The sequence below is a fragment of the Chaetodon auriga genome, chromosome 10 (genome assembly GCF_051107435.1).
Source record: "Chaetodon auriga isolate fChaAug3 chromosome 10, fChaAug3.hap1, whole genome shotgun sequence".
Lineage (NCBI taxonomy): Eukaryota > Metazoa > Chordata > Actinopteri > Chaetodontiformes > Chaetodontidae > Chaetodon > Chaetodon auriga.
In genome coordinates, this window is record NC_135083.1 from 18897984 (window position 1) to 18925134 (window position 27151).

Below are 27151 nucleotides of genomic sequence, written 5' to 3' on the forward strand. Positions count from 1 at the left end.
ACTCCTTCAATATAATTAATGAGGATCTGTTCATTCAAAGGAGAAACCTCTAAAGAACTTATTCAGTACTTCAGTCCATAACAGGCAAACTGCTTATAAAGCATGTATATATTTTTATCAGTATTTTTTTATATTTCTTAGTGCTCCTTAAGGCAGTGTACCACACACACACAGACACACACACACACACACACATATATATATATAAAAATCACTACAATGATTGTTTTTGCAGCTCATGTAAATTTATTTTGTTATTTTTCATTAAAATATACACTCAAGACAAAGGGTATCTAAATCATTTTTAGTTACAGAAAGAGATCATATGTACACGGTGCATCTGATTGTACAACAGAAAATGAATTAATCATACATTTATTTATATCATGACCAAGAAAATGACATTTCTTCTCATATCCTCCTGGATCCTTTCTCACCTTGAAAATCTACTAAGACTCCCGAATGTCCACCCTCTGGACATTTTTACCTTCATCTGCAAAAGAGCACTTACATATTTACAACCGTGGACATCTTTTAGTCAGTTTCAGTATCATCAAGGGGAGCCAGGATCATAATATTCTCTAATATAAGCTTTTTAATGACACTCGCTAATCCTCTTTGAATTTTTACCAGACAGTCTTCACAAAGTTTTGCAAACAAGTTCAGGGAAAGTGACACTGAGACAAAGAGCAGACTTTACACCGAATGCAATCTGGGCCAATAACATGATCTTCTCCCACAGAGGTGAAAACACATTAACAGGCGCTGAGCCGCATGAAGAGACAGTTCAGACAATGCAGAGCTAAGATTAAAACGTCTACTTACTTTGCTTGCACTTTTGCTCTGATAACGTTCTGTAGATGAAATCTACTTCAGTAGTTGGTTTGGAAAAATCGTACAATAAGAGTGTTGGACGAGCCAGAAGTGTCCAATATGAGAAAGCCGTCACAACAGCAACACTACTCAAGCCAAATTACATATTGCCTGCCATGAGTAATAGGTACATGTACGAGTAATAGTGTATAAATCTAGTACACGTACGATGATCTACTACAAGGTTCCCTCCAGTGCAATGACAGAAGTACCACAGTCTCTTCATTAAATCAAGTATAATGCTCCATGAGGGCAAATGGCTTTAGGCTGGTAAAGTTACAGTCGTTCTGTAGCTGTTATCATTGAGTACATTAATACTCACTTTGCAAGCAAATAAATGTGATAGTCCAGGTTAGTTCACATCCGAAGGTTGCGTCCCGACTCCGTCCACTGACGTTTCAGCGATTATTCTCCTACGTCCAGGCTTTTCAGTGTTGAAGAAAACAAAAGCGAGGACATGCTGCACGGCAATTTAATGGCCGTTTGTGTGATTGGTCCGTGGCTGTTCAGTACAATGAGAGGCGAACCTTAACTGATCTGAATTTAATTTAGTCAAAGCAGAATAAATGGAGTTTTGTTCCAAACAATTTCATGGATTCCAAACTGAGCTCTTCTAACACATTACATTTCTTTAAAGAGGCTTTGTCAACACCGACTGAACACGATCAAATTAATGACACTCTGTGCAATTTATTAGCTACTGACATGCCTGGAAATTAAAAGATGTTCAACAGCTTCAGATTTCATGAAAAATCTTCAAGGTTGACTAAATCTAACTGCCTTGGCATGATGCGTTTTCACTTTTGATGACATTAACGAGTCGAATCATAAGTGTAGGCTACATAAGATATTTTTCAAGTTAGGTTCTTGAAAACATCTTGGATTACACTGAAACAGAGGAGGAGGGTGAGATCTTAGACCTAATGACACATGGCTGGTGGTAGATTTAAATAAGAGAAGCACACCTGTGATTTAAAGGTTGCCAGTTTTGAACTGATGGACAGTCTGAGAGAATCTGAGCAGATAAAGTGAAACACTTTCATCACCTTCAACAAACACCTTCAAGCAGCATTTGAGCTTAAACTCCAAATGCTCCGGCGGGCCTGTTCAATGGAAAAAAAATCTGGCTGCACTGGTCAGATCCCAGCAACACAAAGAAGCAGTGTAATTGAAAAATCAAGTATGCCGAGAAAATTGAATAAATAAACATAAAAAATACACACAGGCAGACACGATGCTCCCCCCGCCCTCATTTAGCCTGCAGTGAAAGAACATGATCTGTGTTGCATAAGATTAAAAAATAGTCTTTTTGTTCATGTGCAAAAGTCACTGTCTTCTGAACAGTTCATGCTGACCTCTCCATGAGCGAAGAAAGAGGCAGAGAGAGAAACATCGCCCCCATGTGGGGAAGGAAGGTTAGTGCAATCTGAACCAAGCGGGCTGGACGGGATGATGACACACGACTCCTCTTTAGACTGTTTCATGGAGAGGGGTGTCTATCCACGCATCTTCAAGGGCCTGTTTGTGTGCGTGCGTGCGTGCGTGTGTGTGTGTGTGCGCGCGCACATGTATGTGTGTTCAGGGCACTTGACCAAGTGTCTCCAAAACAGGTTAACTAGTGAGGTTTAGTTTCAACTTCATTAGAGACAGTGAGGTTGCTTTAAAAAAAAAAACAAAGGAAGAAGAAGCTCAGCCCTGGGAGCAAATCGAGCCAGACACAATCTCACAACACAAACATGGTCATCTTCAAGCAGAGGGACAATTAACGCCAATCATCCAGCATGCCTAGTAGCAATGGTTCCAGGAATCCGGAGGTGCACATAATTGTGGCTGCAGTGTGTGTGTGCTACCTGCAGAGCGGTGGGTTTACTTGCAGACAGCCTCGTTCGGTCATGTGCTTGATGTCGGATCTTCGCAGCTGGGATGTGTATTTGTGCTGGACAGGTGGGGTTACTTGCAGATGGCCTCCAGAGCGTCCAGGGTGCGTTTGATGTCACGGATCTGCGCAGCCAGGGTGTGTATGGGCTGCATGGAACGATCCAGCTCCTCACAGCGAGCCATCAGCGTGTACATGCCCTGCAGGAGCCGAAAGGTAAGGAAGTGATAAAAAAAAGCTACAGCCAGATCACAAGTGGGTGAAATCATGGGAATATGACAGTAATACAAACTAGGACAGGGTTGTCACACGCACGCATGCGCACACGCACACACACACACACACACACACACACACACACACACACACACACACACACACTCACTCACACACACACACACACACACACACACAGACTGAGTGTCACCTTTATACTCATGTCCACAGACTCTCCCAGGCTGTCCACTGAGTCTCTGTAGGTCTGGATGTAGCCCACACTCAGAGCTGTCATCTGCATGAACAGACAGAGAGATCAATCCGTTAAACAGAGAGCAACAAAAGATGCTGTTAAAGAAAAGCTAAGAGAGCTTTTAGACTCACATTCTGGATGGTTCCATTGAGGCTCCGCATCATCATCTCCACACTGTGCGCCACTTCCTGGGTGTGTCTCTGAAGATCCAACAGGACGGCGGGATCAATGGGAGGGATATCTGCTGGTCTCCGTGATAATCCCCTGCTTCGGTAGATGGGACCAGAGCAGTCCGCTGGTGAGAAATAATTATGAAATTAGATGCATAATATATAACAGCAGGGCTGCAACTACTGGTTATTTTCTAGAGTCACATGTAAACAGACCCCATTAATCAAAGAGCCTGTTTTGTTCGAATAAAAGAATTTGAGAAGCAGGAACCTGTTAATGTTTGCATCTTTGCAGATTAACAACAGATGATGAACTGACCGTCAGAGTTACTCAGAGTTCATTTTCAACTGATTGACAGTTGATACATTATTTTACAACCACACACACGTTCATACAGACCACCCAGACAGTCAGTCAGGCAGAGAAAGGCAGAGGGTGATGTAAATCCAAACAGGCACAACCTGTGTGCAAGCATGAGCTAAAACTGACTCCCTAAAAAAAAAATGTGTTGAAAGGAATAAATAGACAAAATGACACACAAATTATACACCAGAGCAAGTGAAGCATTCCCATTTCTTGAAAGCCCTGCTCTAAGACTGCCTGCACAGATTTAAACAAATTATGGCACAATTGGCTCGAATGATTAAATCTTGGGAGAACAGAAAACATGTGTGGCCAGAGGACCCAAAAAAAAAAGAAAAAAAAAAAAACAGGATTCCATCTCTGAAACCGGTTCCTGTCGGGCTGCAGCAGGACCTCGGTTATAAATCCCTCCAGTCTAAACAAAGTCTGTGAGTCATCCATCCTAATTGAATCAGCAGGTAGAGGGAATGAGCTGCCACAGAGGGCGTATTGACTGTGTTCCTGTGTTTAAATTGAGTGGCCAGTTTAGCTGACGTTCTAATCCAGGGGGCTTTTTCTCCGAGAGAAGGGCAGCGGTTCAGAGTCTTTCTCCTGGAAAATTTGACAAGACAGATGGCTGCTAACAGACAGACTGTGCTAAATCAACCTGCTGGACGAGAGATCATTTGATTTCTGAAGCTGCGACATATGTGTAACCTTTTGGAAAAGGATCACTTTCAATTTCTGTGGGTTTAAGTCTCTTGTGCTTTGTTAAAACACAGTACGAGGCTAATTAAATCACCCAGGAAAGAGTGAGAAGACGGAGAGAACGAGGGCAAAGTGTCTTCATCACATTTTAATTATTAATCTAAAAATCTCACCCAGAGAGGTCTCTGATGATAAAGCTGGTTTAACGGATTCAGTCAACAAACAATGTTCCTGTTTCAGGGAAGGTTTCTCTATGTGTTTCAAATCAAACCACACAGTACAGGACAACCAGCTGATGTTAGCGTTCCTGAAACACTGGTTTTAAACCCAGTATCAAACCTAAAACCTGAAGAACACGAGAAACTCAACGACTGTTACAGTATAAGCAGTCACATGGCCATCATACAGGGTCTGACAGCAACCTTTCTGGTATCAGCTTCACACATTTACCTCTAAAAGTCTTTTTTTTAATATATTCAGCCAGCCTGTCAAATGATGATGATAAACTAATTACTGGATAATAATCTTCACACTCACATATGCTAAATTTAATTGAGGTTCTGTGTGCTACCATGAGGCAAGAAGAGGTTGGTACAAAAACTTCTCTAAATAGAAGAATAAAAGAAAGTGCAGATGAATCTGCACTGGAAACCTTCACTGTAGTTAAAATGTACTGTATGATCAAGAACATAAGTAATAAAATGAAAACAGTCTTAAATTTAGTGAAGTAGATGAAGTGTCATCGGTCCAGGCTATTCTGCTGCCTTGTGAACACTGCAGGGCTCTAGATGATTCATGCAAGAATCCATCAGTTCATCATGAGACAGCAGACACAGCAATTAATTTGCTTAAGATATCGCATCCATTCTTCATTACTTCTTACGGTTTGGACATGACCAACCTTATGCATAAATGATGAGTAGTGGCTGACTGGGCCTGTTTGTCTTTGCAGGGAAAAACTGGCTGTGGATCTGACTGCAAGTCAGACACCTCGCACTGCAGTTTCAGCACCACTGCCAATAAATATGCTATTAACCTGCTGGAATGCCATTTCAGACACCTCGTTCCACTGCAGAAATTCCACACAGTTCTTTTATTGGAGACTTGTGACCCTCAAATGTAACACAGTTATGAAAGCAACCTGTATGGATGCACTATATGTCCGACACGTCAGGACACAACTGTATACTGTACACACCCATTTCTTCTGCACATGTCAAATACAGCACGGTAAGAACACACCAACAGATAAGACATAGATACTTTAAAAATACACTCTGTCTGATGAAAACAACAAAGTAAATCTATGTCTCTGCGTGCACACAGACACACACCTACAGGAAGTCTAAATCCTCTCCACTTAAGGACTAAATTTATGAAATTTTGTGAAGTTTGCTTCAGCTGCATACTCACAGTCACTGCAGTCCAGACTGGGCTTGGAGCTCATTTTGATTTTCTGCTCCAGGTTCTTGGTGATGAAATTAGTCAGGTCTCCTTCATGGCTGACAGTCCCCTCTAGCTCCAGAGCGGAGGAGATTGTGGCCCGTCGGCCTTCTGACTGGCCACCTCGGCCGCCTCCCCGGGCCCCCGAACCGCCTGTGCAGAATATGCCAAAACTAGCTGCATGAAACTGTTAAACACTGCCAGTAATTATTGCCCTATTTAAATATGAAGGTCTGACAGAACACAGTGACAATTTTCCAATGCTGTTCTTCTTATTGCTTTACTGAGAGACTTTTCATGTGTGCTTATCAATTCAGGGAAGTAAAGAAAGGTAGAATTGCAGTAAGCACACAATCAGACCTGTATGGCAGACATTTACCTCCACACGCTTGGCTGATTTCATCCAGGCTCTTGCTGTCCTGCATGCCCCGGACGTTGCGTACCCAGACCTGCGCCATGACGTGGGGAGGGCAGGGGATCTCATCTGAGGGCAGAAGAGGAGGTGGAGAGGAAGGAGACGAGGTGCTAGGACCAGGAGCTGAGGAGGAGTAGTGTCGTGAAGACTAAAGAGTAGGTGAGGAGGTGAACAAAGAATGGAGAAGAAGAGGAAGTGAAGAAGTTAAATCACTGCTTATTAAATGACGTCTCATGAATTATTATGAACCTGACCTCATAGTTACACATTTCTCTTGGTGTTTATAATAATTTCCTTCTCTGTACTGAAGTCTCAGCAGAGAGTTTATTTCAAAGCAAGGCAGTGAAGTCCTGATGGCTCCACAACACTTCCTTTAGTTCAGATCGTGCTCATTTACATCCTTTGACTGTTATCATTCCCATGATGCCCTGCAGTCTCTCTGGTACACATAATCTAATAAACCTGAAAATAATCCTATAGTCCACTCACCTCCACCTCTGTTCTCCCTCCTGCACGCTGATGAATCCACTTTTTTCCATTCTTCTCATCATCCTCCTCATCCTGTTTCTCCTTTTCTCCATCCTCCTCCTCCTCCTCGTCCTCTTGCCTGCCAGTATCTCCGCCTACAGTGTCTGCCTCCATCTGCTGTCTGGATGTGGTGGTAGGGTCTCCTCGCTGAGATGAGTCTTTGGAGTATGCTTCCCACAGCAGAGATGCACCTGGAGACTCAGCAGCCTGAGAGGCCTCAGGAATGTCTGTATCTTTGGAGCCTGATTCTGAGTCTCCTGTGCACTTGGCAGCGGGGAGGGAGGGGTCTGTCACGTGCCAGCTCTGTGATGATAAACTAGATGTTCTCTCATTATTGTACACCTTTGTCTCCAAGCGGCCTTCGCCATCGTAAACTCTGTTTTCCACATCTACGTGGTTCTCTGTGTGTCCAAGGGCTCTGTCCTCTGATGCCTCCCCAGGACAGGGCACCCTGCTCCCCCCACATTTCACCGAGACTGGAACATGAGGGCCATTCTCTGAAGGGACGGGTGTCACAACCCCGTTAGCGGTTTCTGGCACTTCAGTGCCAATCACAGGGGAGAGACTCATCCCTCCACCTGCTGGTGAAGAAAGAGAAAATGTTAGAGGGGGAGATTCTGCTTTTTTAATCCATAATTCAATTAGAGTGCTGCCATAAGTCAAAAGGATTTTACCACGTACCACTGCTTACTATGGCTGGGTATCATAGGTGCCAATACAATACCTGGGTTTTGCTATAGATACCATGGCTTGTTTTTGGAAATATAAAATGTTTAAACCCCTTTTCCTTGCTGGATGCATCAGTGTTAAATTAAGGACTTTACCAAAATAAAATACAGCCTGAAGTCAAAAATGTTTCTTACTCTAAATCAGAAAATATCTGACAGTTTTTATTATTAAATGCTCCAGACACATTTTGGTTGGTACTCATTAGTTCTGAGGTTCGACACCCAGTCATGGGGGTGGGCGATATGGGTAAAATCCTCTATTATAGAACATGAGGTTTTATGTTGCCTATTCTAATATTATAGATTTTATTATGTTGTCTATTGTGGAATAGTACATTTTCTTGGATTTAAATTCAGAAACTGTTTATGAGATACAATGAAAAGGTGGGAATGTCTGTCTTTGCTTAATCAAGTACATTACATCTATGCAAAGTCAGGGTAAATTTGAATGTACAATAAAGTAGTCCGGCTCACTGATTTGCAGCATTGACAAAGAACAGTCTAATAACAAAGCCAGAGACATGAAAGGGAGAGCTTCCCCGTATAAACTATATATTACTGTCTTCCTATTATCTCATACTAATATCATATCACACAAACCTACCCAGCCTCCCTGCTTACGGATGATACATTTCTCTTCAAAACAAGAATAACTGAGAAAACTGTGGTTTGCCTTTTTCTCCTGAATGAAGTAGAGAATCATACATGGAAACTGGAAAATTTTGATTCTGAGGAAGGGACTGTGGTGTGGGATTTATGCAACAACATGTCAACGCTGCAGTTCATAGTTTCAAATGCTACTGTTTATCATCAGCCTTCAGATGTGAAGCTGAGATCTTAGCTCAATGTGTGTTAATAAGAAGGCTGTAACTTACGCTAATAATCTGATATCTGTACGTCCGTGTACCCTATTATTTGAATTATGACCAAGACTACTGGATCATAATAACAGCTGTTGTACCTGTTGTACCTTACCACCTATGGATTACAGCTGTTTTCCCATAAGTGTGACATGACGTAATATAAGGTTGCTTAGCTTAGCACTAGCTTAGACACTAAATTAGTGTTAACACTTGCTTGGATTCTCAAGACTTGTATCTAAACAACGCCCGTGAACGTTTAAGATAATTCCGTGGACAAAGACGGCCATCCGTAACAGACAAACAGGAACAAAGAAACCACGAAGACATAAGAACTGTTAGTCAGTTTTGAGGAAGTTGATGCACTGTTGTCATTAGCCGCCTAACTAGCTCGCTGTCAATGGCTAATGTTGTTGAATGGTGTTAGCTGGCTAACGCTAGCTTGTCCAGGCCTTTAAATCACAATGTTATCACAGCTCGCTTTTGTTGTCTCACACTGCCACATGATAAATGGTGACTGACTGTAAAACTTGTATTTATCTATTGACGAGGTCTTACAACACTACCACAAAGCCTAATTTAATGAAGAAAACACTCACCAGTGCAGCTTCTATTCAGAAAAATGTTAAGAAGCAGCCGTGTCCGATATGAAAAATCTTCCCCGCGACGCTCGACAGAATAGTTCCGCCGTGCAAAAATAAAAGCATTTCCAGCAACACAATTCAAAAATTTAACCATGCTAGTTCTTTTCTATTGACACAGCAGTATATCAAGGCGTAATACATTTATTGAAATTAACTAAAGAAATTTTACTCTTACTTACTGGTCATTGCTGTTCATATGTATTCAAAACAAATCAAAATATTTCTATAACATTGCTGCTTCGTGCTGAGCAACATTTAAATACTGTATTTTGTAGGTGTGTGACTTTATTTGTCCCTGTCCACACTGTCAGGATTCATCCTGCATGTATCTCTGTTCTCCCACAGATGGAGACAAACACCACAGCCCCTCAGGCAATAACTGAATACAAGTAGCATGTCGGTGACTTATTAACGCACAGAAGTAGAACGCACAGACACAGGACGACGAAGGTTTAGCACCCAGCTGCACTGACAGGTGAGCCTGAAGGGTCCTTGAACTAAACACTGAACCTGAGCCAGCTGTAGGTATGCAGCTCAGTCTGACCTCTCTGCTCTGCTTGAGGACTAAAAAAAAAAAAAGCAGAAATCTTAAAAGTTAAAAAAGTAGGCCACAAATACTTTCCTGCGAAATGTAGAGGAATACAAGTAGAAAATAGCATGAAAAGAAAACTCAAGTACAAGTACCTCAAAGTTGCACAACTACAGAACTTCAGTTAACCGAGTTTCATTCCACCACTGCTAATGATATCACGACACACAGCTGCCTTGAGCTCGGCGCCTTGGTGATCTGTTGATTGGTGATTATTTTCAGTAGATATGATGATCAGGCAAAACAAAGATTCTCAAATAAAATGAGGTGAATTTAGATAAAAGGCAAAAGCAGAGAACTGCTGCTGTATTGGCAACAGAGTACTAAACCATTTCAGATGATTTTGGGAATCATAATGCTATAATTATTAGTGATAAGATCCCTTTTTGTGACATTATGCTCACAAGATCATCTCCCACTGGTGTCTTATTATTCCCATCAATTCTAGTCTTCATTAAAATCAGTGCAGTTCCTGTGTGCCAAACGACAGTTGTTCTTTACACTTTCACACATTGTGTCTATTTAAACTAGCTGTGCAACGGCTGTTCTTGTTGTGCCTCATAAACCACTGATGCATTTGATAAATGTGTTTGAAATTATTCAAATTGAACAGACTCGAGAGGAGGTTTAGACAATCAGAAGGTTTCAGCTTTGCCTGTTTGCCTCCACAGTGAAAGCCTGGCCAGCGTCTGTGGCTTTTTAAACCCTTAAATGTGGCAAGAAATGACAAACACTGTTGCAGAGGAGGAGAGAGGATTCAAAACCACACCATCACCACATCTAAAGATCTCGTAAAATTTCTAATCTATCCCATCCAATCCAGGCCAGCTGCTCCCTCTCTCTCGGTGGGGATTTGGCTGTTTTGTCCCATTTGTTGCCTCTCCTTTTGTGCCTGAACATCAAAGTCAGAGCACTTTACCTAGAGACAATTAGACCTCAGAATTTCCTAATAGAACACTCAATAACCACTGTGACCCTCACCAGATTTTATTTTTCTTTTTTGGGAGATTGCTGTCAGGGCGAAGCTATTTTAAAAGACTAGAACTGCCACAAGAAAGGCAACATTTAGGAAAATGAGGGAGTCAAAGCAAAGTGAAAGCACGTGCCTTCAAACAAATGTGGTTTTTCCATAATTGAAGCTGGAGACTGCGTGTTGCACACTGGCAACCAAAATGACAGTGAGGGCGCATAAATCACAAATATTAATCGCATCTCAGTTCAGGGGCAGGTCGACCGTGCTCTTCAGACGACTTGAGCTGAACCTGCTCCTCCTCCTCAAATGAGACAGTCAGTCCTCACAGAGACCAAAGCTAATGTTGCATTCAGGTGTTCCTCATCAACTTGCAGCACCAGGAGATTGCTCTCAAATGGCAGACAAAAGGATAAACTGTATGACAATGCCCAAAGGCAAAACCACCCACTCTGAACTCCAATGCAGTTTTTGTGTTATAAATATATGTCAACATTTCAGCAGAACTTGCTTTCCTCAGACAAAGTGATATGTACCAGTGCCAAATTAAGCTAATTTCAAATGGAAAATTTGTTTTATGACCATATACTTGATGTAAGCACTGGAAAGGATACGACAGGTGTTTCCAAAACCAAGACAGTCTTCAGCAGAAAGACTGGACAATCCAACCTGATGACCCCACAATTACAAGTCAGGAGGAAGGAAAATCATCAAACACAGGCGTCTGTTGAAATATGTGTATATTCAATGATCCAATGTCCTCCAATGTGCAGTGGAATTAGTTTGAGATTCACAGAAACTGTTTTGGGCAGCTAGCTGTAAAATTCAATCTTCAGCATGAGCAGACAGTTTCATCCAGCATGAGAACTTCACTGAAAGGGATCCTGTGAGGAGGTGCGTAAACCTCTTATTACACCTAAAAGGCACATATTATGAGCAAAACGGTGAAAAGAAGACTTTCTGGTTGAGTGAGCACTGGGAAAAAAAACTTTAATGGGTAGATGAGTCACTCTGTGTGGCAATTGCCAAAAGTGTCTCCGCCTGAGTGCTTGTTTCCTATCCTGAAGTGTTCTGAAACTCTGTCATGTTGTTTGTTGCGTGTTCCAACCGTGCTGTTTGTTTTTATCGAGTCATTTGGAGGGAAGACAAAATACCACTAAATATAAAGCCATTTTGAGTCACTGCTCCTGTAAAGCATAGGTGTTTTACCATCATGTTTTGAATTTCCTGTCTCCTGGGGCTCATATCTCAGTCCAGAAGCGGTTTGGTGAAGTCAATCTGTCATTTTGTAACAAGAATATGTGTCTGGAGACAGCTGTTGAAATTGTGGCTGTGGATTGCTGTGAAATCGACAATGCCAGCTCCCTCTGTTGCAATTTGCAGTTTGACTCACCTCCTCACCATCTTCATGAGGTGCGAGATTAGTGTAAAAATGTCAGGCTAGCTTGGTTGTTTAATTGCTTGCAGCTACATGTATGCCCAAACCCACCACAGCTGTCCTCCGCCTACTACCATGCTGTACATGACTGGCCCTGCAAGATTAATCAAGAGTGTTAAAGACGTAATCCAGATATTCAGAGTAATAAGGTAGATTCATTCTGCATGGAGATTTTTTTAATCAAATAATTTCTTTGCAGTTTGAGCTTTACCATCTGTTGTCACAGTCCACTCTGGTGCTTCATGATTGCGAACATGGCTGCACCACTTGACACATGCATGTGTCAAGTGGTGCAGCCATGTTAGTGGCTTTGTGAAGTTGTACATAAACACAGCATGCTATGTAGTAAGTAATGTTCACCATGTTCACCATCTTAGTTTGTTAGGAAGCTAAGATTCGCTAATTGGTGCCAAAAAACAAGCTGAGGCTGATGGAAATGGCCTTTGTTTTATGGATATTGGTCAAAAGCCTGCAGTACTGAACAAAGATGTATTTTGACCTGATGATGGCGCTAGATGGAAAGGTAAGTGTTCCTCAACAAAATCATGAGGATTCATCCTCTGTAGGATGTGAATTTCTACAAAAATTGGGCCAACTAATCTTGTAGATGTGATATTTCACTGGGTAAGTGAAATATTTGACCTGCTGGTGGTGTGGAAAAGTCAGCAGATCACCAGTGTCAGTAGGATTCGTCCTCTGGGGGACCACAAATGTCTGTATCACATTCTTTCACGTAACTGTTGAGATATTTCAATCTGGACCACAGTGGTAAACTGAGCCACGCCTAGAGTCCAGAAAACTCATAGCAGCACTGAAGGTAACCAAACTATCACAAAACACAAGGACATCAAAATGTTTCTGTCTGAAAGTGTCTGTGATGAGCGTGTGAAATGAAGAATAGTCACAGTCAGTGTTCAGAACCAGTTTCCGCTGCTCACATGTCAAAACAAAAGTAGCGTTTCCTAAAAATTCCCCTCCAGATAGTCTTTAATATGCTTTGCATGGCCTCAATTGGTAAATTGACACTAATCAGTCAGAAAGTCTATTTATTGAAATGAGGTCTAGTGTGCAAGGCTAGGTGGTACCCTTTGGCTATATTACAGTATCAGGAGTCTGTGCAACTTAATTGGTATCACAGTGGAGAAGGAATGTCTCATTCTGTATGAAATGCAGCACGACAATGTACTAATTTCTTTTTAATGCAAGGTTTGCTGTTCTGGTGTGATATCTTGTTTCTCAGACTGGAGCACAATCAGTCCACTTGTTTCCTCAAGGACATTCTTGTCCTTACAAAGTGAATCTCAGCAGTAATAAAAAGCCACGGCTGCCATCGCTGACCAGAGCCTGTCAAGTTTCAAAAGTAGCGTGCATACATGGCATTATACAGAAACAGCAGAAAACAATGAAGCACTGCTGTCCCCTCGTTATCCCACGGATTTGAACACAAAAAAGCAACCGAAGGCTGCTGGGTATCTGGCTCGTTTGTATCATGTCGTTCACCCATCAAATTTCCAGCAGAGCATACCAGTTACTGAGCATTTAATGAGAAAGTACTGTATGTGGTCACTTTGGCAGAGATGGGTGGTGGTTTGGTATTGTATGGTATGTTACTGTTTTGGAGTGAAGACAGTGATGGACAGTGTGCAAGAGAAATAACGTAGCTGGACTAGAATGAATCCCTGTAATATAACTGTGCACTGATTTGCATGCACGTCTTCAAAAGATAAATGTTGAATATGAAAGCTGGTCTACTTTGCTGAAAGCCACATATCTGCAAGATGTAAAAACAGCAGCGGGGCCCGAGAGGGTTTACATTACCTGAGATTACCTCAGGCCAAATCTTCACTCAACATCACAAACTCTACTTTGTTTAAAAGCACAAAGCCTTGTGAGTCTACCTTCATAAATCATTTTATCATTGCAATATCACTGCAACAGCTATTTATATTGTAAAAGAGAAGAACATTTTTTTGTTGTCTGTGCCTCTGTAAATGTGGTTCTCTATCATTTAGACTAACAGCTACCTCTCAGAAGAGACCAGGATCATACATTTGACTGTGCATTTCAGGTCATTTTCAGGCACAAAAACGTGGTCGCTTCTTTTAAAGTTTGATGATGATACATTTTTAAGATGAGCTAACAGGGTTTTAAAGGCTTGTTTGAGTTTAAAAAGCAAAAGCAACCCATGAAAGAGCATAAAATACTCCAGCTTAACTAAAAAAACAACACTGCATTAACATGGTTGACAGTTTTGGATGTCATATCTACTGTATATCTGCACTTAGCTCAGTGTCTGGACATATCTCTGTCATAGGCACAATAAACCACAAGACACAAACATACTCATTTGAAAGCAGACATTTATACATATTTACAACAAGAGAAACAAAGTCTCTGCACATGAGGGGAGATTATTTGAGGACTGTTTCATTCCATCTGCAAAGAAGTCCTTCTGGAAAATCACAAGAGACGACTATTGACACTGAGATGTAAATACAGCATAACAGAGTGAAACACATGAGGCCGCTGTAATGAATGAGGAGCAGCTCTGCACCACGTCTTTGAGGGAAACACTAAATGTTTAAAATGGTTCGCCATAAAAACGTCTCGCAGGAGTTCTGCCTCCTACTCGTGTGGTGTTTGGATCTGACACAAATAGACACACATTACACACCCGTATACACACAATATCCACAAGCAGTACATACAAGCTTGATTATTGTCATATTTTTGAGGTTGTTGGATTTGATGCATACTTCTGGGAGAGCAGAGACAAAATAGAAACTCTTAAAGTGGCAGCGTGCTCGAGATGAAATCAAAGTTGGCATCTTCTCGCAAGAAAATGGGGGGTTTGAGATAAAAAACAAGCTTTGTTTACCTGCGTTCTGGCTAGCGGAACATGTCAACATTTCACAGCCTGCATTTTCCACTCACCAACATGATATTGTCCCAAAGCTGGTCGACAGTGTCATCTCATTGGTTTTGGCTGCATATAGAGCGCTGAAGTCACCAGCCACTAACCTCTGTAAGGTTTCTTTTATGTCTGTCTCTCTGAAAAGTTAAATGTCCATTTGTAAAGGAATAGTTCAACATAGCAGCTGCATTCTCTGTTTTTGCCAAGTCTGTGTGCTAAGATAAGCTAAGCTAAGCTAACCAGCTGCTGGTGGTAGCTTCACTGCACTGACAACAGAATGGTATCAATCTACTCGTCAAATACTCGGCAAGAAAGCAAATAAACGTATTTCCCATAATGTTCCTTTAAGCTAGATTTGTATTCACTGTTGTACTGGATGACACAGTCGCAACTGTACCCCTCAACATTCTGACAAAGATATAACAGCCATTATTTTGTTAGCATTAACACTACGCAGCTTCCACAGGGCTTTGTCTATGTGCTAGCAGCTACCAGTGGCTACTAAAACTGCCATTTTATCTTGGTTAAATGGTTCATGTCTTAAAATATGAACAGAAAACACAGTTTGAAGATGCTAGTATGCAACAGAAACTAGCTAGTTGTGAGAGCTATGCTTTGATTCTCTATATTTAAGAGTGTACTTCATATTTTGAGGAACTTCCAGACAGCATGTCAGCGGCAACGACTCATAAGATAGTGTTTGCGAATGCTCACAAAAGAATCATCGGTTCAGACTTTACTAGCCAGTACAGTTGTGGATGTTGCTCAGCTTTGAGGATGAAAAGACAAGTCTTTGACAAAGACAGGACACCCTCAAAGTATGAACTTCTTGTTGTGTGCACTCATACAGTGAGTCACTTTTTATCTGCTGTGTTAACACCGTTAAACACTCCTGCGCTCGCACTATGTTTACTTGTCATGCCCTCAATGTCATATTTGACGGCAGTCTGAAAACGCACCAAATTCTGATTTCATTTGGCTCATACTGCCACACTCGCCCACACACCCTTTCGTTTAAGGCGAAGCTCGACCCGACACTAACACACTCAACAGTTACTCTGGGGCACACACTCCCCCATAGACTCTCTCCCTTTGCTCAAACACACACATTCGAGAAGTAGCTCAGCGCTGGTGAGCTCTTTCATGTGGCAAAGCCAAGAGGCCAAAAAGCCGAGTCCATGTTCATTTTCTGCGGCCTCTCTCTGCTCTGAGTCGTTCTGGTTTATTTTCCTTTCAGCATCAAAAGTGTCTCAGAGTTCCCTGTTTGACAGATTTACCGGCTTGGTCTCTGAACCTTCATTTCAGCTCCTCTCGCTCTGATCCCACTCATGTCAAACACACACAAAGACACACAGATGCCTACTGTACAGGCACTGGCACACACATACAGAGACACAACCAGCAGTGCAAAGGGACCGGGATCATGCAGGACCCAGCATGGGATATATTTACTCTAATACAGGCGAGGCTGCATGCTCAGCATCATCATCATGGTGGGATGAAATTAAATACATGAAAATATGAGAGGTTGTTATTATTGGACTTAACCATCCATGTAAATGCATCTCCTTCCAGTAAATCATTGAAAATAAAGTCCAGTTTTGCTTTAGTCTGTCTGGCTTTCTCCCTCTCCCACTCCATTTTCAAGCATGAATCTTTTAAACATCAGTAGCGCTACATATTTTCATCGCTAATGCAGTCTGATGTGTAATCTACTGCGCTATCTCTGCTGAGCTCTGTTCTGATGTTTCAACATCGGGCTTGTATTCATTGTTCAGAGAAACAGGCAAACCAATAATGACATTTTAAATACACTTTTATTTCCTACTACCTCGAGCCAAAGCAGGTTTTACTTTCAGATGCCTGCAGGATGGTCCAGATCCTGAAAGAAATGACTGACTGCAGGCGGGACTGATTTAAATTTCCACAGGTAGGAGTGGGAAGGTGCATCAACAGAAGCAGATGGTAGCAATTGGAAATTTAGCATAAAAAAAGGAAGAAAAGTACTGTGCAGACTTCAGTGTGTGGGCACATATATACAGTTCATGCATACAAAGACAGACCAACAGACACACATTACATAAGCGTCCAGTTTGTGAGACATCGTGATTGAATTGGTTGATGAAGAGCTTTAAGCATTTCCCACGCAAAATCTGACCTCACAACTTCTGAAACCAGCAGTTTCACTCAAGATTAAACAAATAAATACCACTAAGAATAAAGTTAAATAGAGGTGGAACAAGTTGTGCTGGTTTAACATTTTAACATTAAGAACAAATCACAATTCACTGCCGAGCAAAGTCGCTGAAGTCGCTCACATCCCACAGGCCAGAGTCCACTTCACACACATTTCACACTTTCTCAAGTTCCTACTTTGTATAATAAAGGCGTCTTTATTATACATCAGGCCTGCCTCAGACTTTACAGCCAGATGTGATTAGCAGCTGGTGCTCCAGGAGGACCAGCAACACATTACTCCACGTCTACAGTTGAGCTGGCACCTGCTCAAAGTCACCGACGGCTCCATTTGGGTCCGCTTGAGAAACATGCATGATCTGTACAGAGTCTCTTGGCAGTTCAGTTCATTGTTCTGTCCTCCTCGAATCGTGTCCATGTGGTATCAAACACCGCTGAAAAATCTTTTTTGAAAGCATTTTTGCGACCAAAGTTACAGTAGAAACTTTTTTTTTTTTTGTCCTATAGATACTCAGCCTCAAAAATTTCAAAACTGATTCCAAAGACCACTAATTAAACTGTCCCTCTGTTTTGCCAAAAATGTCTGGTAGTAACGACCCTGCTTAATGGTTAGACTCATTAAAACCATTAAAAACACACTCAGTCATGAATGCCAAGAGGAAATGTAAAGTTCTTTTTCTGAGTTCCTGGTCTAATAGCAGCTATGCACATTTTTCCCCAGAAAACCAAGAAGCAAAAACAAAAATGTGTATATTTGTCTGCAAACTGGAGTTGATGTGCAGATGTAACTTTTGTCATACATAACAATAAATCTACAGTAGCACGTTTCCTAAACCTGTACACTGTCTTCATGTGGGACTCCAGGCAAACTAAAGCAACGCTCAAAATAGCATTTTCTCTGACGTTCTCAAACGCAACAGCTCTGACATTTTTTCCCACACCTATACTAAGCTCTGTGTTGCGTGGCATGAAATCAGTGCCAGAGATGTCTGTGAACCATACCAACTAACATTTATAAACCTTGAGGAGAACATAATGGAAACCTCTCCTGCAGTGTCTGTGCGGCTGCAGCGTCCTGGGAAAGTAGATCTGTAACCTCATCAAAGCTGTCGCCGTGCTTTTCCCTGCCTTTCATCTTCGTGGTCGCGGTCAGCCATCTCGTGGTCAGACCCCACCTATCTGAGGAAACGAACACAAATCTCACAGTAGGTGAATTGTTGGTGTTTATCCATTTGGGGGGAAAAAGATGCAGAAAAGCCATCAGTGCCATTTACTGCATTTCACAGCCTACAGCAAACAATTACCTTCTCAAAGCCCGTTAATTAAACAGAACTGCTAATTATTTTCCACAAAAGTTTTCAGATCGATATGAACTCAATATTTAAACGTCTTTCTTGTTTGTCCAAGTTCGGCTGCTGTTATTTTGAAAACACAAAACTGTTTCAAGAACGGTCTCTGTTGATGTGTTCAAAGATGCTCCGACATTGAAACTGGCTGCTGCACAGCAGACAAATCCTTTTCACCTTGTTTTCTATGTTTGTCCTCATGTTTTCACATTTACCACAACAGAGTTTGTCAATCAAAAGCTTTGGAGCAGCTGAACCTCAAATCCATGAAGGCCAAGGACGGAGTGTCCGTGAAATCGAAATGCAATAAATAGTAAAGTTTGGAAAATGCTGCTGCAATAAGATGACTTTGAAAAAGAAAAGGCAACCTATTGTTTGCTATGATGGATTACATATCTGAGTTTCTGTAAGAGGATCGACAAAGCGCACTGAAACGACTGCCTGTAAGGTAAGAAATCAATCTGAAAACATCTGTTTCGCTTTGGAGAATAATTGGCAGTGTGTATGTGACTTGTAATTAATGGGCAAGGACATGCAAAGCCACCAGTATGGTCCCTGAAGGCAGCACTCACTTCAGAAGGGTTGGGTGACTTTTCAAATGTTCGATATTTAGTTTTGGAACAAGACTTTTTTTTTCTCTGTAGACGCTCCAAATCCTCTCGTATGTCCTCGTCACGGCACAGCGTCACTTAAACTGAGTGATCTGGACATGCCCATCGTCCTTCATTCAACATGCTATACAGCCTAAGGTATTCTACTTTAGCTTCTTTATTCACAAGTGTTCAGTCCAGGTCCGACAGTCTTTGCTGTGCACACCCTCCTGTACATACTTCAGTTGTTCGTGTGTAGCTTCGTTTGAAAGTTCGTCACTAGAATGAAAGGATGCTTGTTTTGTTTGTAGATAAGTGCATGCACATGTTATAGTCTCTGTACATACAGTATATGTCTGTCTCAGTGTATAAGTTAAGTGTGTGTGTGTGTGTATGTGTGTGTGTGTGTCTTAATGTGGACAATAACATAAATGTATGCGTGTGCGTGTGTGTGTGCATGTGTGTGTGTGAGTGTTTAAGTCAATGAAAATCCGCCCTCCTGCGCTGCGACACATTCAAGTGCTCCTCGGTGCCCTCTGCTGCGGCTTGCTCCTGCTCTTCCTCCCCGCTGCTCTTCCTCCCCCTCCTCCGCCTCTTCCTCCCCCGTGCTTGTGCCTCTCCCCCCTCTCTTTCTCCTTGTTTGGCTCCACCATGATGTCACCGTGGCGACGGTGGTTGCGCGGGGGGCGGTATCCCAGCGCCCGGCAGTGCTGGCCGAGGTTTCCTGGGTGAATCAGTGCCATCACGTCTTCGTACCAGGGCTGGCTTCCTGTGTTCTGATAGGACGAGCTGGACCAGGAAGCGAGGAGCCGATTGGCCGAGGGGCTCCAGACGGCGAGGCGGACGGTGACTGCAGTCCAGTGGTAACCGTGCTCCTCCACCTGGCAGTGATAGACACCGCCATGAGACAGCTCAGCTTGACGAATCAGGATGCCCCGCTCGATCACCACCACCTGGTCACCTGTTACCACCTGGAGATCAAATGAACACCAAGGACTGTGTTTATATTTGTCAGTCTGGGTCAGGTCCATAAACTGATGATGAAGGCCTTGTGGATGAGTGTGTGTGTGTCTGTGTGTGTGTACGTGTGTGTACCTGGTTGAGTTCAGGACTGTTCTCTCCAGCCTGTTTGTACCAGGTAACAGCAGCATGTCTGGATCGGGGCAGACACTCCAGGTAGGTGCTGTTGCCCTCAGCAACCATCATCACCCTCTGCTCCGCCTCCACCTGCAGCCCAGCTGGATGAAGGTGAGGAAGACATGTGACAGGTTGGACATCTGGTTTCTGTTAAATGTTTACTCCGAGAGTTATTTCTACCTCTGCTGCTCTCCTCTTTGGTATTTCTGCATTAATTTATTAATGTTTTACTTTTTGCCTTTTTAAAATAGATACTTTGCATTTATTTCAGTGTCTTTCACTCATTTGTGGAGTTTTTCTTTATCTGAATCAAGGTTCTGTGGATGGAAGGTGTCGTAAGCTCCCTTATCACATACTCAATCATACTTTTTTTTTTTTAAATTTTGGGCCAAATAAATAATGAATGAATAATGAAAAAATGAATGCTGTTACTTTGCATAAGCTGCACACGTTTCATGTACATGTATATGTGGAACACAACATTACACCCAGTACTATTCACAAATAAGACGGCGAAACTGTAAACTTACTAAATGTAAAATAACATATGTACAATATACAGTGATACCTGAAATAAAACCTCCTGTGGCAGAGGCATTGTTACAGCTCAAGTGTCACACTCACTGCTGGCCAAAGGTCACACCACAGCAACTGTATCTGCAAGAACTGGTGAATGAACCAGCACTTTACAGCAAAATTAGCTGCTCACCTCCCTGTCTGACACACTGAGTTAGTGGATCCTCATCCTCCCCTAAGTGACGAGCATTCCTCCTGTCGAGACAAAGACACAAAAACACAGCAAACAAACAATTAAAAGCTGCTAGTCGCTCGAGAGGCTGCAATGTTCATTACACCCCATGATGTTGAAGTGTTTGACGTAACGAACAATACACTGACAATTTCCCTTGAACAAAAGGGGGCTAAACGATGTAAAGTCTGCCCTGTTGAGAGTGGTGCTACAGGAAAGGACATGGGGACACTGCAGTGAAAAAGAAAGGTTTAATCCACTTGCCTTTTGCTTTATTGGATATTATACAACGTGGAAATGATGTGTGATAGTGATGATGGTGGCAGAACAGAAAAGGTCAGAGCATCACCAAGACATTATTCTTGGTAAATGTCACAGAAATATGTCCATATGTCATACTTTGTGATGGAATGGAAAGTGTTGGTCAAGTGGAAAAAATGCTGAAAATTTAATCAGAAAGATCCAAGTTCAGATGTAATGTGAGCCATATTTCAAACTATCAACAAATGTGGTTTAAATCTAATTGAGAGATGATCAGTTCCATGTGTTTGTCCTTGGTTATTCAGAGTTCAGTGAAAAAAATCTCCAACTTGTGAGGGAAATCCAACATAATCGGATTAGAGTTATTTGGATGAACACGTGTGACATGTTGTCCCTACCTGCGTACGGTGGGCATGTAGGGGCTGCAGGCGTGTCCGTCCCAGGTGCAGTAGGGATCTCTGGCCAAGCAGCACTCGGCGCAGGCCTGACCGTACAGCTCACACTGATACAGGCCCAGCTGGGACACACCTTCCCTGGAGCCCACAAACAACCACTGCTGGAGATGGAGGAATGAAGAGGGGGGGGTGAAAGATAGAAATAGGGATGGAATAGAAGTCGGAAAGTAATAAACGAGGGAAAGCCAAGAGAGAAAGAAGGCTCCCGTAAAACAGAGACACATTGACAGTCAACAGCTAAACTAGATTCATTTTCACTCTGAGTCACACGTCTTACTCACACTGTAGCAATGTCAGTGTGCGGCCACGGGAGTGTGTGTGTGTGCGAGAGAGAGATGCACGGCAATGCTTGCTTTTTATAATCTTGATATGCGTGTGTGTGTGTGTGTGTGTGTGTGTGTGTGTGTGTGTGTGTGTGTATCTGGTTGTGTGAGACAGGCTTTAGATTTTTTTTCATGAAACCTATTTTAATAATGCAAAGTGTATTTCTGTGTGTGTGTGTGTGTGTGTGTGTGTGTGTGGGCATATGTGTGCGTGTGTGGCATATCTTCATTATTGTTCTGACTGAGGTAGGGTAACCATAGCAACTGGTGGTAAAGCTGTCCTTGGAGATACAAGGTGGAGAGATGAGTGATAAGTGTGGTGTCGTGTATGTCTGTGTGCATGTGTGTATATGTGTGTGTGTGTGTGTGTGTGTGTGTGTGTGTGTGTGTGTGTAGGGGAGTTTGGAAGTTTGAAGTTGAGTTTCTGTCTCTCTCTCTCATCTGTTACCTTTTTCTTTGAGAGCGTCATGGCTGTCACAGGTGATTTGTGCTGTGAGGAAGAGAGAGAGAAATGAAAACTGAGAACACAGAGAAAAAGAAATTGTCACTCAGACAGACAGACAGACAGACAGATAGACAGATAGACACATAAATGGATAAAAAGCAAGGGTCAATACATAATGAATCAGGAGGAATAAATAAGGGATTTGTCTGAAAATCTTTGAGTGCAGCTGCAAACCACAACAACAGTTTTAAATAATTCAGAGAGCTGATCTCACAGTCTGGTCATCAGATATGTTTCCATATCACTTTAAAAGGGTTTCACAAAGCACGGGCTTTTCAGTGGAGAGCAGAAAAAAACACGGCCTGACCTTTTTCAGAAATCGCAACCGCATTATTGAATAACAGTTTTTCTTGCATTTGGAATGTGAGCCTCCAGTAGACCTAATATTGAATATTGTGAACTGTGGTTGTCTAACACGATAAGAATCTGCAGCTGCAGTGCTTCTGCGTTTGGAGTTTTGGTAACAACTTTTGGATGAAAGCTGATGAAAGTTTACTACATTTCATGTGTAACAGTATACGAGACATATGTGTGTGGTTACTATGGGAAGCATGATCATCTGTTTCCTCTGTGCACTCTAATTAGAAGGAGCATACCAGTGCTTCTGCCAGTTGCTTGTCTTCTTGAATAAACAAAATCAGGCATGTCTTACATTTTTGCTCAAAATTTCCAGTGTCAGAAAAGCATGTTGTTGTGAATTGGTTTCCATTCTTTTCCATATGGTATAAACAGTAGGCCGTTCAGTGAAACTCATTCATCACAGTGAACATCATGTTTGCATTTATTTTGGTCGCGTGGTAATGCAGTCGTAAGTGCAGGCTGATCTGAAAAGTCTGTGCTGCATTATCTCTTCACAGTAATATAGCGGTCAGATCAAGTTTGAATAGGCTGATATTTAATTTCACACCACAAGGAAATGGATGGACACCAACAGCTGCATGAAAGGCAGGAAAAATATAAAGTCTGTGCTGTACCTGAAAGACCTGCAGCTGCTCCAGAGTGACTTCCTGACTCTGACCATGTTCTCTGGGCAGATGAATGGCCTTCAGCACGAGGCCTGAGTCTGCAGAAACAAAGAAGAAAAGAACATGTTTTATTGTGAGTCATGTAATCCAACACCTTCACAAACAAGAGAGAGGAAAGGTCCACCACACACACTCTACCTGTGCCGATGAACAGGACGTCGTAGGTGCCGTCCACGGCCTCCACTCTGTCCACCAGCAGCTTGCTGAACTTGTAGTGAACACCCACTCTGACCAGTAGGGGGCGCTCTCCCAGCGGCAGCACATGTTCCTAAAACAGTGAAAACAGTGTGAAAGCTTAGGAAAGGGGTTCAAGCTTCTCACTCAGATATCTGCATCAGGAATGATCGTTTACAGCTAATCAATGAGTCTCGATGGGGCCAGTGGAGGCAGACAAGGCTCAGACAGTTATGTTATATGGACATGTGTGGGTCCAGACTGTTTGATCTGGATGTGGACCGAGGTCTGGACTTTGAGAAGCCTCGGTTTAGGTTTGCATTACACGTGAACAGCCTGATTTATTTTATGGAGAACTCACTCAATCACATTGTTCATCACAGACACATGTTCTCAGTGTTCAACTGGTGTCTCTGTCAGCAGATTTCATTTCTTTATCCGAGCGAAAGAAGGCTTCACCCCCACTGCAAAACAGGCCTCAATCTAATTAGATTGGCGTAATGTAATAATGTGAAATATCAGCTGAACCTGCAGCAGCGGGTGAGTCCTGCTGAAGAAGATGACGTCGTCAGGATACTCTCTGGTCGAGCTGTAACTTCCATATGTACTGCTGGGACACTGAGAGGCAGAGGAGTAAAAAAATAAGAAGAAGAAAAGGAGAAGAATGTTTGGCAGACACTAAGATTCAACACTAATTCAACTTCAACAATAACTAAGGTATTTATTTTGTTGAATTATTGCCTTTGTCCCAGTATCTGAGTGAACGAAGGACAGAGTTTTGAGTATGAACTTACAGTTCCTGGTCGCGGGTAGGGCACCTTGCCTGTAAACTCTGCCCACTTATACTGCGGTCCCTCCTTATGCAGGAAGTTTCCCTTGAAAGCCCGGACCACATCCTCCATTCGGTAAACGCACACTGCCGAACCATTCAGGATGTCGCTGATAAACCAGACAGAAGGAGAGCTGTCATTCATCACAGTCACACTCATATACTCTTTCCATCCATTATGCCTCCAGCATGCGTGAATAAAACACAAGCTGAGCATGTCCTTGATGATTTCACTTGATGAGTAGCAATGGTCTTAAAGCAGTAAATTAAATGAGAAAGTGATGTACTGTATGAGGAGCTGTGAGTCATTGTGGCTTTTCAGCTTGAAAGCATCTGAATGCGCTCCAACCCAAAGTCCAGCGTGGATGAATGCGCTGCTTTCAGCACATCTGTCCCCACAACCCATCCCATCCACTGTAGTTAAGATCATGGTTAAGATTTTGGCTGAGTGTATCTGAGTTAAAGATTCCAGTCGAGTCTGACGAGCAGAGCTGCTCGCAAAAGAACAGAGCGACAGGCTGTGTCGTGATGTATGGTGGTGGTTTCCATCACCTCTGATGGCTGACACATACAGTGTGTTTAGTCTAATTTGTCTCAGGAGGGAAACTATTTTCTCTCTCTGCTGCATAGCTCAGAGTGCCTGTAGCTGGTATGGATTTTAGAGTGTTGCTCCAGAAAGGAAAATGGTTTTCAACGGGCTTAAAGCCCTGGTGCTCCAGCTAACTATGAAATCCTCGTGAATTTGGATGGAAAGTGAATTAAGACAGGAATGCCACAAAACAATTTTCCTATGAGCAAATTTTAAAATGCCAAACGATGCTGAGACGACTTTTTCTCCACACTTTTCTAGTGTGCATTCTCTCGTTGTATGGAGAGATTAACAGTGCGTCCGTTCCCCTTCCACTAATCTAAAAATTAATCAGAAAACAACTGAACACGGCCGCGAGACATTTCACATTGTTGTAGAAACGCATTATCACTGGTGTCTGGCATCTAGGATGAAATGTGGCAAGAATCCACATGTGTGGACAGAAGGAGCTGAAGCTATTCCAAAGAAAACCCTGTCCAGACCCTGCTTAGACCGATCAGGATCGTTTCACTTGGCCAGTAATGTCTGAGGTTTTCGACGAGATACCCAAACAAATGAACATAAATATGAATGAGTGAATGAATGGCTGAAAGAATGAATGAAAAAAAAGAATGAATAAACACCCACTTCTCCTTTCATTACGATTCAATTAATTTGCAATCAGATTAAGAAACTATTAAATGGAAAGCAAATAACAGAGGACCCATCCACAGCCTGCACTGCTGACTTCATCACAGGGGACAAAAAGTCCTGTGTGTGCAATCATGAGTGAACCAGCCAGAGAAGTTTCCATTCAGATGGAATGACCTTTCTGCACTCTGCAGTTCTGTGGTTGGGACCCCACCCTGGGTGATGCTTTGGATTTCTGTCCGTTCCCCGCTGAGATTCCAGACACTTTCCAAAAGCCAGAAACAGACCAACTCCCTGCTCCACCATGCCAAGTGTTGTCATACTTCTGCTGCTACTGTGGAGCTCTGGCGTCCGCCTCACAAACTGGGTTATTCTCAGAAGATGCGGTGCCGTCAGGAGAAAATGAGAAACCATAGGCTTCTTCAGTTCAGTTTGTTCGGACTTTTCCTCAGTTTATCTTCCCCCTGCTTTCCAGTCTGTGTGTTGTATCTGTTCACTTGTTATCTGTCTTTCAGAGTCAGTCTTCATGACAGCTTGTCTTTTTGAGTAGCCTTTATTTCTGTCCATCTGTCGGTCTGCAAGCGGCGGTCTGCCTCGTATCGTGCAGTTTTATGCAGTTATGTTCCAGAAGAAGCAGAGAAAATGTGTTTCTCTCCTTCTCTGTTATGCTTGTCTCTGCGAGCAAATTACCATTTTATGGATACTGACAAGAAGCATATTGTCTCTGGACTCTGGTTAACCCCATTTCAGGGCTGCCTCATATTTTCCATGTTTTCTCCTGGTCTTTAATAAAGTCTGTAGTTGCACTTGCATGTTGTTGTTCAGGTTTGACCTTGGGAACATACATGCCTTCATGTTCATCTCTTCATGTTTCTTGTTTTCAACTTCTCAAGGTCCTTAAAAAGACAGAAGTTCAATGAAGGTAAGAGCTAGAAAGACAGAGGTCAGAGCGACAGCAGCTGATACACTGCAGCAATCACAACGCCGAAGAAACACAAAGATGCTCTACAAGTCAAAAACATTACAGATGGGCCTTCACACTGCAAGTTTGGAGTGAAGCAAGAATTTAATAACTTCTGTAATTTATGCAACACAGGCACACAATTATCTTTATACAATGGTAGAAACATTGCCACATTCCCATAAATCATCATACTAAGTGTCTCTCTCTAGCCTCTTCCATCCTACACACACACACACACACACACACACACACACAGACACACACACACAGACACACACACACAGACACACACATTTGCTGTGTCAGAGTGCTGATGAGCGCCATTTTGTTAACATGAATGAATGTGTTTCATTCATGAGTCACCCTGCAGTCTATAAGCGGCCTCACACTACACTGTGACATGGAGCACAT

The 27151-nt window shown here is 42.5% G+C and overlaps 2 protein-coding genes across 3 annotated transcripts in view; both read right to left on the bottom strand.

The window, feature by feature from the left end:
- Positions 1-223: 223 nt before the first annotated feature.
- On the bottom strand, positions 224-9065 carry borcs6 (BLOC-1 related complex subunit 6). The gene is made up of 7 exons (XM_076741428.1): positions 9013-9065; positions 6787-7406; positions 6262-6445; positions 5853-6035; positions 3350-3513; positions 3177-3260; positions 224-2949 (listed from the first exon to the last, which is right to left on the bottom strand). The coding sequence occupies exons 2-7, from the start codon at positions 7393-7395 to the stop codon at positions 2824-2826; spliced, it is 1350 nt and encodes a 449-aa protein (XP_076597543.1). The 5' UTR covers positions 7396-7406; positions 9013-9065; the 3' UTR covers positions 224-2823.
- Positions 9066-14397: 5332 nt separating this feature from the next.
- The window catches only part of sema3h (sema domain, immunoglobulin domain (Ig), short basic domain, secreted, (semaphorin) 3H), a 55452-nt gene continuing 42698 nt past the window's right edge, over positions 14398-27151 (bottom strand). Inside the window, exons 10-18 of one of the 2 annotated variants that reach the window (XM_076741313.1) lie at positions 24523-24667; positions 24257-24346; positions 23693-23822; positions 23504-23592; positions 22473-22514; positions 21645-21802; positions 20947-21008; positions 20196-20338; positions 14398-20071 (exon numbers count right to left, since the gene is read on the bottom strand). In XM_076741313.1, the coding sequence (XP_076597428.1) occupies positions 19616-20071; positions 20196-20338; positions 20947-21008; positions 21645-21802; positions 22473-22514; positions 23504-23592; positions 23693-23822; positions 24257-24346; positions 24523-24667 (1315 nt within the window). In that variant the 3' untranslated portion in view covers positions 14398-19615. The remainder of the gene's footprint in view (positions 20072-20195; positions 20339-20946; positions 21009-21644; positions 21803-22472; positions 22515-23503; positions 23593-23692; positions 23823-24256; positions 24347-24522; positions 24668-27151) is intronic. The other variant, XM_076741314.1, reaches the window with a different exon arrangement.